Genomic DNA, 14588 nt, shown 5'->3' with positions numbered 1-14588 from the left:
AGAGAAGGCCAAATTTAGTGTTCGTGTAAGCTGAATCAGTTAAGTTCTTGGTTGAAGGATATCTTAACATATTTATTTTGAACTACTACTTAGTGGCTACATTAAATTATACTCCCTCTGTTCAATTTATGGGTGAACCTATTTGACTGAACATAAAATTAAGATAAAAGAGAAGACTTTGAACTTGTAATGTAAAATGAAGCACATAGATTTTGTGTGGCCATAAATTATTTCATAAAAATAAATTATCTCCAAATATGAAAAAGGGTCATACTTTTTTTGCACAGACTAAACAGAAAATATGTTCACATAAATTGAAACAAAAAGAATATCAATTTATCATGAACAAATAATAAAATTAGGTGACAATGTATATTAATTAACCATTATTACATTATTAAAAAAAATTAAATGCAACCAAATCTGATGTATTTATTGATCTAATATAAATACCATGTGCGTATAAATTTTTTCATTTAAATTATACATGCAAAAATTCACGCAACAGTCTAGGGTGTTGTGAAAGCATCCATTATTTGTCTTCTTGAAGAAGAAGAAGCAAGAATGGACATCAAAGAGTGCTCAATTATATGAAGTCCCACGGCAAAGCAAAGAGACTACTCATCTATGGAGCTTCAGAATTTCTTGATTTCGTGCATAGGAAACAGACCATTTTTCTATGAATAATAACTTTATCCTATTATCCTTCTCCCCTTCATATGTCTGACACGTAACATCCGTTACTTCCTCCGGTTCAGTTTAAGTGATTTTTTAGTTTTTTTTGTGGTCTATAATATTTGATTTTTTCAATATTAAGAAAGAATTAACTTCTTCTTTTTAAAGTTGCCCTTGGTGTAAAGAGTCTAAGAGTAATTTGTTATATTTCTATTGAACAAATTAAGGTTAATATGGTCAATTTTATTGTTAATTAATGCTAAAAGATAAATTTCTTAATATATGTAAAAAAAGTCAAAAAATCACTTAAAGTTAATCAGAGGGAGTAGTAATTTGCACTTTTTTCATGTTACAAATACCAATAAAAAATAGATTCTTTTCAAGTGTGGGTATTTCCCAACTCCCACCATTATTCTCATTGAATCAATTAATTAAGGACCACAACCACATGGCAAGACAAAGCTAGGCAGATTTTGACCTTCAGCTGAACGTCTTGACCAATGGCCAATAGTAAATAGCCCAAGATGTCTGCATGTAAGCGGAAGTTCGCTATCACTACTCTTTTAAAATTTTAAATTTGTGGATTGTGAGTAAGATAAAGGAGAACCAGAATAGAAAAATATCTTGTCTTTCCTGTGATTAAAAAAACATAGATTATTGAAATTAGAAAGCGTAGTCATGCTTGGTTAAAAGATGAGCCACTTTATTGCCTTGACGAAAGTTATGCCGGATCACTACCATGTCCATTCTGAAAATTAACCATCTGCATGCATTAATGATAGAATCGTAAGTTATACAACCATTCTATTAAATAAAATTTTTAGTTCATCAAAAAGAAAAAAACATATGATATATATACTAAGTTCACAATTTAAATTCACTGAATTTAAAATGAGTGTAATTTTATTCTTTATATATCCTTTAATCTCTTTTTTTCACATATTTCCATAATTTGATTCAATAGCGATGGATTCAATTGAAACTATAGTACTCAACTAGGTCAGCTTTTGAGGAGAAAAATCTCTTATTTATTATTGTCATCAAGCGTATGATACAACAATTACAATCTCATTTATAGCCTCTCACAATCCTTTCACTATAATTTAGGAATCTGTGGTGTCACATTATTTAATCAAACAACGTTCTAATAGCAGGGCAGGGCTAGCTAGAGCATAGTTAATAACGAGTTTGCCAAATACAGTAGCTTTGATCCAAATTCAATATTTGTCTTAAGAATTCAATGAATATATACAACTTATTAATATATAACTCATTATCATAAAAGGACTAAAATAACTAACTCATAAAATTCAAATTTTGGCTCCGCCTAATAGCAAAAGCTAACATTCACGATGTCCCATGTTTTCGCCAAGAGAGGATAAGACCACACCAAAATATCAACAGGTGGAAATTAATGTAAGGTCAAGTAGTTTTCTTCTGGTGGGGGAAACTAAAAACAGAAAATCTAAAATTTTATTGGTCAGTTATGCAGCTTTCTATTAGCAGTAATGGCGAATGTCTACTAGCACCAAGGCGTCGATCAAATATCTTGAGGTCATATCTGAATTTAGAGGCTGGCATTTTAACTACTCCAAAAAACGATGTGTGCATTGTTGTTAGTTGAGATTGGTTTGGTAAGATATTATATATGCCTGACTTTTACTGGATAGGTTTGGCTTCTTTCTTTCGACCACTTGGTGGGCTAAAATAAGTCTTGTTTCTAATGCCCAAATCAATCAAAAATCATCACTGTCTTGATAGCATAAGCCAAGCCCACTTGAGGAAATTTCTTCCAAATGGTTTTCCCCCCTATTATCTTTAGGTAGATTCTTGGAAGATGAAATCCCTATCAGCTACTGACATAATAAACTCGGGTCATTTGGTACGCGGAATAAGGTGAGATAAAGTGTGGTATTAAATTTATACTATATTTGGTTGACGGTATAAATTTATCCCTGAATAACAAACATAGTATAAACTTAATCTCAAACTTAATCTTGAATATCCCATCTTATCCCACACTTCTTATCCCATCAAAATTAATATTAATTTATTCCACCTCCTAGGTGGGCTAAATTAGTTTAGGGATTATAATCCCAGGACTATAATCCTGAGATAATTTAGTCCGTATACCAAATGACCACTTATTAGAACACAAAACATGTATAGATAAAGTCAAAAAGATGGGGTACTAGTTGCCTAAGCCATGTATTTTAGAACTAGATCTTCCTCTCTATATCCCTTCCTCAAGATAGCGACATTAATGGGACAACTATTACACACTTTCTCGCTCTCAGCAAAATTGTATGTTAGAAATGACAAAAGGGTGTGTTTATACAGGCCGGTTATAGAGAAAGCCAAACTGTAATTGTAAATAAGAAAGTTTGATAGGCTTCCGTTACAGCTATATTAAAACTAGTCTATGCTCATTGCCTTATCAAATCCACCAAATACATAACATGCACGGTGAATCATATATCATATTTATAGTTGTACTCTTGTTTATGAAACCATCAAACCTGAAAGATTGAGGAAACGTGTGGAGGGCCTGAGAGAGGAGATGATCATTGATCAAATGATTGTAAATGAACGAATGGACTATCACAACTCGAAATTCCCATCTTCGAGATCGTGATGGCGCCTAACAATTTACTTGCTAGGCAAACCAACATTAGAGAACCGTTAAGTCAATTTTTATTCAATTTCCATAAATAAAGTCAATTAAGCCAGAATGAAATAAAACTTAGTGCGGAATAACATAAATGCCCATAACATCTACTACAATCCAGATCTGGAGTCACAACTCACGATCTTCTAGAATTTTCTACAAACAGAGTCGGAAAGAAATACAACTATTTTGAACGAAAGGAAACAGTAAAATAGGGGAAATGGAAGGGGACTTCAAGGTCTGTGGACACTAGCAGATCTACCTCGAGTCTCCAATGACCAAATCCGAGTTGTTACGCCTCACGAACAGCTGGGGCCAGTACCAAAGTCTGCAAAAGAAGTGCAAAGTATAGCATGAGTACAACCGACCCCATGTACTCCGTAAGTGTCGAGCCTAACCTTGACAAAGTAGTGACGAGGCTATGATAAGATATCCACATAATAAACCTGTGCGGATAATAGTATACGTACGGGATAACGACAAATAAAAGCTAAACACGTACTATTGGGAGGGGGACATGCTAAAGGGGGTACAAGATACGAGAAATACAACAAAAATGATAACCAGAACAGTTAATATGCCTCGAACCGGTAAAAATAAATAAGCAAAATGAAGGAAATTGCACGGTATCACCCTTCATGCTTTTACTCTCAACCTCACAATGAAACAATGATACTACTTAGCATCACCCTTCGTGCTTTTACTCTCATTTTCAGTATAAATCAATAAATATAGCACGACATGACCCTTCATGCATTAACACTAATAACATGGCACTGCATCACCATTTGTGCATTAGCACTCACAATATGACACGACATCACCCTTCGTGCATTACCACTCTCCCTTACTATAAAATAATGAACAAGTAATAACAGGGAGATAGGATCAACAAGAACAAGCCTTACTTCAACAATGGTTCCACCATACCAATCTCAACTTTAGAAACAATACTCAATTATCACAAAAGCCCATAAACACGGTAAGAGCGATCAATATAATGAGTAACTAGTCTAAGTATGGATAGCATGATCAAGTAAGCAAATTAATTACAAGGAACAATCTCACCCGCATGCTTTAACCTAGCAACAACGCATAAGTACTCGTCACCTTGCATATACCTTGTACCCAACATCTAAACATGTAGAAAATAGACAAACAAGTCCTAATCCTTCAAGTCAAGGTTAATCACGACACTTACCTTGCTCCAAGGATCAATTGAAAGCTCAACTACATCCTTGCCTTTCAAACAAGCCTCCAAACCAATAGAATCTAGCAAATTACCAACCAAACGATTCAATTTAAGCCTATGGAACTACCCGCGATTGCAAAGGATTCAATTTAAGTCATTATTTAAAAAGTCAACGAAAGTTAACTCCCGGGCCCGTTTGGTCCAAACCCGAAATTTAGATCAAAACCCGATCATCCATTCACCTCCAAGCCCGATTATGTAATTTGTTTTGGAATCCGACCTCCATTTGAAGTCTAAATCTCAATTTTTTACAAAAATCCCTATTTCTACCCAAACCCTCAATTTCCACCATGAAAACACTAGATTTTAGGTTGAAAACTTATGAAATGTAGTAAAATATTGAAAGAAAATAGGTTAGAATCACTTACCAATGATTTGGGGAAGAAGGGTGCTTGGGGAAATCGCCTATAGAGTTTTCTTGTTTTGAAAATTTGAAGAATGAACTAAAAATCCCATCTAACTCCTAATTTGTTTAGTTGTATATGTCGCATTTGCGACCAAGAGTTTACAATTGCGAACCCCCATAAATTCAAAGAACACCTCACAATTGCGAAGTCTGTGCACCTCTGCTTTCATTGCATTTGCAATGAAGTGTTTGCAAATGCGAACTCTGGCCTCCCCGCAATTGTGACCTCTTGATCGCAAATGCGAACTCATGCTGACCCAGGTACTTTTCGCAAATGCGAAGAATTTGCTCGCAAATGCGAGCCTGTTAGGATTGGGGAATGTCTACAAATGGAAACAGTGATCTCGCAATTGCGAGATCAGAGACCTGTTACCAGAAATTGTAGAACCAGCTGAGTTCTAAGCCTAAATAACTCCGTAGCCAATCCGAAACTTACCCGAGCGCTCGGGGCTCCAAACAAAATATGTACACAAGTCTAAAAATATCATACAAACTTGCTCGCGTGATCAAATCGCCAAAATAACACTTAAAACTACGAATGTAGCATCAATCAGAGGAAATTTTTAAGGAACCTCATGAACTTCTATTTTCACAACTGGATATCTGAATCACGTCAAACCAACTCTGTTTCTTACCAAATTTGATAGACAAGTCGTAAATGTAGTATTGGACCTATACGGGGTTCCAAAATCAAAATACGTACCGGATATCAATAAAGTCAAACATTGGTCAAACTTTCAAAGTCATTAAGCTTTTAGACCTTCAAATTTCAACAAAGTGTGATAACTCGGTCTAGGGACTTTTGAATTTGATTCCGGGCATACACCCAAGTCCCAAAACACGTTATGGATCCAGCGGGACCATCAAAACATGAATTTGGGTCCATTTTCTCAAAACATTGACCGAAGTCAATTCAAATAGATTTTAAGTCAAAAATTTCATATGTTTCTCAGTTTTTAACATAAAAGCTTTCCAGAAAGATACCCGAACTTTGCACGCAAAATGAGGAGGGCTAATATGATGTATTTAATTCTTTAAAGAATAGATTTAGGTTCTAATACGTAAGATGACCTATCGGGTCATCACATGGACAAGCTCATCAAGGCCTTAGCCCCTTGCTTTTCTTCCTGCCCAATGATCCATGTATTTCACTCCTTCCAAATTCCCTCGAATTCCTATCTTCTTTTGATCCTTGTATTTGATGACATTGGTACTTTAATTAATTAAATTGTCATATTTTGTATTGTTGAAACTACTGTGCGTTTATTATAATCACTCTACTATGGGCAATCACTCTATTTTCTGCAATGACATTCACTTGTTTCTTTTATTATTGTTTATGTTGTGTTGCCCAAGTTGCATGGGTTAATGTTGCTGAACTTCTTTTTGTTGTGCTTCTTCTATTATTCTTTTCAATGATGCCAAAAGGGGAAGCTAAATAGATGTCAAAAGGCGGGGGGGGGGGGGGGGGGACATAATCGAATTGATATGATGTGTTGTGCTTGAAAGATAGCTATGTTTCGTAGGGGGAACGTTGCTGATAACATGTTGATTATAAGTCTTATCCATAGGGGAACATGTGATGAATCTGGTTATCAGGGGGAATATCAATTCTAGGTTTGTTATCATCAAAAAAAGAAAAATTGATAAATGATGCTATTGTGTGTTTTGATGATTTGCCAAACAGTCTTGAGAACCAGTTGTGATAAGTTCTTTTGGTCTGGTTCTCATGTGGAATATGGCTGATTCATAGGGGGAATAATATGGAGATCTGGTTCTTAGGGGGAATGTCAATTCTAAGTTTGTCATCATCAAAAAGGGGAAAATTGATAAATTATGCGTCTTTTGTTTTGATGATTTGACAAACTTCATGAGAGAACCAGATAAGTAACCTGATACAATTAGTTTCCTTGCATTCTGAGTAGATAGTTAGATGTCTACTTTAATTCTCAATGAAATCAGATAAGGAAACAACATAGGGAATAAATAGGGATCAGTTCCCCTGGTCGTCGTACAATCAACTCTATAGTTGTAAAAGCTGCTGCATTATACTGTCTGGTAGGCTGCTGCACTGTACCGTCTGGCAGCAGTATAGCAACACAGTTGTAGCTTGCTAAGGCTAATCTAAAGGACACTTTATTGCATCATCCATGATGACTTCACACACTCTCATCCTTGATGACCTCACACTCACATTTTATCAACATGAGGCAAGAGACTTTAATTCCTAACACTTGCAAATAAAAAGACAACATTCTCTCAAGTGATAGCCACCACATCTCTTAAGAACAAAGCTATTGCAACCTCAAGGACCAGATCCAAAGATTGAATATATCTTTAGTTGTCATGCCCCAAACCTGAAGAGGCGTGGACAGCACTCGGTGCCATACTCGGCCCGAGGGTACCACTCTATAACTGTAAACTCTGGAGGGGTAACCCTCAACTTAGGCCGATAAGGCCATATCCTGAATCATCTAAAAATATTGTCTCTCTCATCTGAGGGGTAAACATACCCAAAAACTCTATAATTTTATGTATGAAGTGATTAGGGGTGTGTGCTATTTTATGGTATATTGCGATGGAGAAAAGGTTGAAAAATGATGCATACATGTTGTTATTGTTGTGTTCTTTTTGTTGCTGGTATATGGTATTAGAGGAGGGCATTGTTACAGGGGAGATGCTACCAAAATTTACGTAAACGAGCTACTAGTTTAAGTTCCGAACTTAGCCTTTACTCAACACTGATTTTGAATCTCCTTATGTTGTGGTAGATTGAGTTGAGTTGTTTGAAGAATTTTTTGGATGGTATCAAGGACTCAACAAAGTTAAGGTATGTTAAGGATAAACCTATCCTTCATTTTGGCATGATCCAGTAACTACATGTGATTAATGATGAGACATAAAGAGAAGTTCATATTCTTGACTTTATGTACATTGTCCTAGTCTCATAAGTTACAGCACTCTCCCTTATCGGGACTTCATATTTAGTTTAGTTTTGTCTTCTTTCAGCCAAAAGAGCAGAGAGTCTAGATATATGTAGTATTACAATATTTTCACCACCATTGAGCTATAATCGATAGGCAGGACCCTATTGGGCAACCTATGATCAGATGGTGAGTTATATACAGAGTCTACTATGGCCTATCACATACGAGCGAGCCTAGAATGGATGAGATATAGAGCATAGTATGGCCGAGCGCCTATGAGCGAGCCTACTACGGCATAGCAGTTACATATACCGAGCCTTATAAGGCCGAAGAACTATTTTATTTACTATATTGAGAGAGTTGAGTCAGTATCAGCAGGTAAGCATATCTTCAGATTATCTTTGACTCCCAGTTACTTTCAGTTATTATATTATCAGTTCAGTTTCAGATTTCAATTACTATATTTCCATACATACTCGGTACATTATTTTGTACTGACGTCCCTTTTGCCGGGGGATGCTGCATTTCATACCTGCAGGTCCTCATTGATAGTTGGACAGACCCTCCCAGTAGACAGAGTCAAAATACAATTTTGTTGGTAAGCTCCACTTCTTCAGAGTTACCACATCTAGACCTTGGAGACCATTTTATATATATAGGTTTGATGGGTAGGTCGAGGCCATATCCCGACCATTGTACAACTCAGTTATCTCTAGAGGCTTGTAGACGAGTCCTGTATAGTTTGTATATGAGTAGATGTTCATGGCGGCCTTGTCAACCTACACGGTTATATATATGAGCTCTTGGGTTTGTTTTCTCCTTTGATGAGAGAGATGATATTTTCAGATGATTCAGAATATGGCCTCATCGGCCTAAGTTGAGGGTTACCCTCCAGAGTTCATAGTTACAGAGTGGTACACTCGGGCCAAGTATGGCACCAAGTGCCGGCCATGCCCCTTCAGGTTTGGGGCATGACATAAGTCCTTAGGTTTGTTGAGTCTTTGATATTTTGTTCTTTATTTGTAATCCTATACTGCTTTCAAGAAGTGTTTTTGTATGACAGATTTAAACCACTGTTTGGTTTAGTTTCTTGACTAGAGTTAGTCAAGGTTTATTTCTTTGTAATAGAGTTATTACAAAGGGCTTACAATAGAGTTATTTTAAGGGGTGAGGGATTACAAGTTTAATTCCTAGATTACAATAGTTTGTAAACACGCATGATGAGTATAGAAGCTGTAGATGCATTTCATGGATGATAAAAGAGGAATGAAAATTTTCAATGACAGGTCAAGAAACTGGTTCTTGTACCAAAGGTTAGTAGTTCTGTGCATCCTTTAATATACGTCTTGAAAAGGTATAAATATCAACTGCCATGTCATCCACCTTTTCAGACCCTACTGTCACGTCCTTTCACTTCAAATCGTTCCATCTCCTTCTGAAACATTGCATTTCTCCAAGCACAACCGCCGTTTCAGAACTGGTTCCTATCTCTTACTTCATAATTAGCCACTCTCATTAAAACCCATCTCCTTCCCTCACAAACCACAATCCTTCATTAGAACTTCTCCAAAGAACTTTCTCTCTATCTCTTCAATGGATGACATAAACTCCCAAATCCCTGCCTCCGTCGTCTCTAATACTGAAAACCAATTGAGTCCTCCGTCCCAAATGAGTCTTCTGTAACCTCTCCCGTTCTTATCTCTGAAATCATGCCTAACCTAGATTCTCCGTCTCCCTCCTATTCTAAGTTGACTATCCCAGAAACCCCTAAAATTATTGATCCTTTTTCTCTATCTTCTGAGTTTCCCATTGATCAAAGAAAAAGTGGAGATTAGGGTAAAAGTCCTGAGGTCGCAGAGGTTTCCGCCATTATTGCTTCAGATTCTGTGGTGGCCATGGAGCCTATTGAGGAAGAAAATGTCGTGACCATCTTTGTCGTATCTGCTGATGGCATCTTACATGAGATAATTTCTTAGGGGAACGAGATACATGGTATGGGAGAAGAAGGAGCCATGGTGGCTGTTGAGGGCTCTACACTACCCGAAACTACTGGGCCCCCTCGTGAGGAACCTGACCCCTCTCCAGTGGAGATAGGTCAGGGTTATCACTCCCAGGCCAGTTCTACTCCTGCATTTGCTGTTGCGCCCTTAGACATTCAAGTCCCTGAGATGAGGTCTAGTGATGAGGAGGATCTAGACAACATTTCTCTTTATGCTTTCATAGTCAAGCAAAGGGTAGTGACCAATCCTGAGTCTTCTACAAAGTGACCTACTACTAAAGTTGCAAGCAAAGGTAGCCTATGACTCTGCCCTTCAAAAGAGAAGAAAAAGCAGTAAGACGAAAAGGAGGAGATTGGTGAAAGACAATGTTATAGTATGTGATAAGGCTATTTCAATGGTGGAGGTTGAGGAGGAAACAACTGAGGAACCTAGTTCCCTAGTGAGAAGGTCCCAGAAGAAGAAGGAATCTGCTTCCATAGAGAATGTTACAACCCCCAGTTCAAAGTTGAAGGATGTTGTGAGTGAGCTCTCCGTTTTTGATGAGGATGTGTTAGTCAAGTATAAGGGAAAAGCAAAATAAAGTGGTGTGAAGTCTGGAAAACGAAAGTCTGAAACCGTTAAGGAACCTGGTTCTGTGAAAAAGTTGAGGAGTGAAACTAGTTCTGCTTCAGAATGATTAAGGCACCAAAAGGTCCTGCTAGGTCACACTTTTGACCCAATAATTTCTGATATGGCTGGTATGCGTCAAGTTCTTGCAATGGTTGAGTTTCAATGATGGGGGAAACTGTTCCAAATGGATGCACCTAAAGTTTATGAGGATGAGGTTCAAAGATTTTATGCCAGCCTCTTTCCCGTTGATACCGACCATATCTGTGCCTTGGTGAATGAGGTGGACATTGTGTTTGACGTGAGTCTGCTTGGGGATATTCTAAAGGTCCCTACGGATGGTGTGTTAGTGTTAAAGATGCGTGTCAGTATAATTTCCGAAATGCTGTGGTAAAGGATAATACGAACCAAAAATGGGGACCAGATTCATAAGAAGGCATTACTCCCTGTTTATCAGTTGCTCTTCGAGCTGGTGAATAAAGTTCTGTTGCCTCATGCCGAGAGGAGGTCCATGACCTCTAAGTTTGACCTGTTTCTAATGGAGCAACTGGATGGCATTAACCCTGTCAACCTGCCTGCTATCATGATCGAACACATGCAAAATGTAGCAACCTTCAATGATGGTAATCATGGTCTTCCATATGGGTTTCTGCTTATGCAAGTGTTTAAGTTTTTCAAGGTGTCGCTGGGGAAAGGCAAGGTAGAAACCAAGAATTAGACTTTCTCACAAATAACATTGGAATAATGTGAGTGCATAGAGAAGAATGGGGGGGTTAGGAAGTACATCAACCATCTCACAGCTCATTAATGCTCAAAATAGTGTAACTGAGGAGATTCGAAGGTTGAAGGCTAGGAATGCTATCCTGGAAGGTCATCAGGCCCAAGGGGCTTCAGAGTCAAATGAGGAAGTGGCTTGTTTGACAAAAGAGAATGCTGATCTCAAGGCACAAGTGGAGAACCTAAAAGCAGAACTGCTCAATGAGCAAAAGTTGGCCAATGCCTGAATAGACCTAGTTCTCCAAACTCTTGCTGCAGCTTCCAAGCCCTTTACTCCTAGTGCCCCCTAAGTACCCCTTCAGTGACTAGTTTCTGGATTGTCTTTTTTGTTTTGATGACTTAGCAGATGTTTTTTTGTTTCTTTTGTTTTGATGTGGTTGGGATGTATCGGTACCTCTCCCATTTTCAACAGTCCAATTTTTGCCTTCGCTTTTTAAGCAAAGGCATATGCTTTATATATAAAATCTATCCTTTTTTATTATCTCATTGCTTGTATTCTCTGTTTCTCTTCTCTATCATTTTGTGTGCACATATGTGGCATGAGTTAGCTAGGCTAGAATGTTTTATGTTGTTTGTCTGCTTGTGTATTTTTAATGATGCCAAAAGTGGGATGTATAATTGAAACATGGATCTGATTAAGGGGGAAGCATAAAGTCAGGGGGAACTTGTGAAGTTCCTGTTACTTCATCTGGTTATCTTTGCTCCAAATATATGTTATCAATGTCTAAGTTTGTCATCATCAAAAAAGGAGAAATTGATGGGTTTTCAATGTCTTTGCCTTACGTTTTGATGATCTAACAAACTTAATTTCAAGAACCAGATAGGGAACCGGACATACTTTGTACATATTACAAATGAATGGATTCCAGCCTGGACTCCAGCTAATATGAACTGTTGCAAGTGTAGAAAATGGAGAAATAAGACAAGGACCTGATCCCTTGTGTTTCCCTGACAGCAATACGAAAGTCAACTGTGCACAGCTGGAAAGTGACTGCCACAGAAATAGTGCACACAGTGCAACAGTTTTGCAGTAACTTGCCTTTGACCTACCAAGTGCTTACATCATTCAAGTGATGTCATCAAGGGTGTATTAACAAGAGCATTATAACAAAACATCATTTGAACACTTGAGAATTCACTTCAAGCATTCAAGTCTTCTGCAAACAGTGAACTCAATTCTCAAGAGCTTGAAGAACAAAGTTAAATGCTACTACGGACCAGTTCCTAAATCTAGTATTTTGTTGTTCTCAGTTGAGTTGTAACTTTGTGATTGTTCTTATTATAATTCCTAAATTGCTTAGCTAGAAGCGTTGCTTAGGAACCCCCATGTAAAACCATAAACCTTTTGAGTTTGTGTTGTGACTAGAGTTAGTCATAAGTTAAAGTCTTTGTAACTATTGAGTGACAAAGTGGCTTGTGGTAAGAGTATCACAAGTTAGTTGAGTTGAAGTCTTGGTAATAGAGTCATTACAAAGTGGCTATTAATATAGTATTTACAAGTTAGTGAAGTTGAAAGCCTACAAGTGTAGGTCGTGATTTTTGTCCCCTTGAGTGAGATTTTTCCACGTAAAAATTCCGTGTCTCATTTACTTACTGTTTTATTAGTTTTCTCAGTGGAAACTCATAGAGGACCAGGTACTCTATAGTTTGGTGGATTCATATAAACTAACAATTGGTATCGGAGCGGATTCCTCTAATAAGGCTAACACCTAAGAAGGTTCCGTATGGATGCTCTACCAAATTTTGAAGAAGGTCAATCTGCGTACAGACCACCCAGGTTCAATGGGCAATACTATGGGTGGTGGAAGATAAGAATGTATGATTTTATCATGGCTGAGGATTCTAAGTTGTGGGATGTCATATGTGATGGTCTTTACATCCCAATAAAGGCACTTGCAGAACTTCCATTCTTAATGCCAAAAACTAGAAAAGAATACACCGATGCAGACAAGAAAGCTGTGGAGAAAACGTTTCGTGCCAAAAAGATTTTGGTATGTGGAATAGGACCTAATGAATACAATAGAATGTGTGCTTGTGAAACTGCAAAGAAGATATGGGAAGCTTTTGAAATAGCACATGAATGAACCACTCAAGTAAAGCAATCTAAGATTGATATGCTCACTACCAAGTATAAACTCTTTAGGATGAAGGACGATGAATCTATTCTAGATATGCACACAAGATTCACCTCTATCATAAATGAGTTACACTCACTTGGTGAAACCATTCCTAGGAATAAGCTACTGAGGAAAATTCTTAGTATCCTGCCCGGTTCTTGGGAAAGCAAGGTGAATGCTATTACTGAAGCAAAGGACCTGTAGGAGCTGACCATAGACAAGATGGTTAGAAATCTGAAGGCCTACGAGATAAAGAGGAAGATAGACAGTGAAAGAAGAGAACCAAAGAGAGAAAAGATCATCGTACTCAAAGCTGATAGTAATGACTCGAGTGAGAAGGACAGTAACATGGCTTACTTAACCAAATGATTTCAGAAGATGGTCAGGAGAAATGGAGGAATACTGAAAAGGAGCAACTCTAGCAAACTAAAGAATTATGATATCTGCCATAAGTGCGGAAAGCCTGGGCACTTCATCAAAGATTTTCCACTCCAGAAGTAAGAGTACTCCAAGTACAACCATGAGAAAGCAGCTAAGAGGAACTCGGTTCCTGATAAGGACTTCAAGAAGAAGAGATCTGCTAACAATGTGGTGAAACAAGCTCTTGCAGCATGGGGAGACTCCTCTAGTGAGTCTGTAGATGAAACTGATGCTGGTACCAGCTCCATGATGGCAGTTGAAAGTAAGGAGATTGAATATGATTCAATATTTGCTTTGATGGCCCAATCAGATGATGATGAAGATGATTACAACAGTGAGGTAAATTTCAGGGATGTTTAGAGAAATCTAAAATCCTACTCTCCTAAGAAACTCATGTCTTTAGCTAGTGTATTGATTGATGCATATCATAGTCTTATGGAGGATAAGCATGCCTTGACCTTAGAGCTAGGAGAAGCTGAACAAACTAGAGATGATCTGGTAGTATGTGTTATTGATCTGAAGGAAACCATTTGTGAGCTAGAGAAAGAAAAACTTGTTTTAACCAAAAAAATTGCTAACATAGAACATGAAAGAGATGACTTAGTGGTTGTAGTTGTTGACCATAAGGAAATTATTGAAAACTTCAGAAAAGAAAGAGAAGCCTTGATGAAAAGAGTGACTGAGATTGATTAAGAAAGAGATGATCTCTTGGTAGTTATTGCAGACCCTAAGGGAAACAA

General features: G+C 37.5%; 1 protein-coding gene across 1 annotated transcript; it reads left to right on the top strand.

The window, feature by feature from the left end:
- The first annotated feature begins 13035 nt into the window (after positions 1-13035).
- Positions 13036-13632, top strand: LOC138875544 (uncharacterized). The gene is made up of 2 exons (XM_070154381.1): positions 13036-13337; positions 13455-13632. Exons 1-2 carry the CDS (start codon positions 13036-13038, stop codon positions 13630-13632), a joined length of 480 nt encoding a protein of 159 aa, XP_070010482.1.
- Positions 13633-14588: the final 956 nt, after the last annotated feature.

Source organism: Nicotiana sylvestris, chromosome 8, assembly GCF_000393655.2.
Source record: "Nicotiana sylvestris chromosome 8, ASM39365v2, whole genome shotgun sequence".
NCBI lineage: Eukaryota > Viridiplantae > Streptophyta > Magnoliopsida > Solanales > Solanaceae > Nicotiana > Nicotiana sylvestris.
The sequence above is the reverse complement of the archived record's forward strand: the minus strand, read 5'-3'. Positions and strand labels throughout refer to the sequence as shown.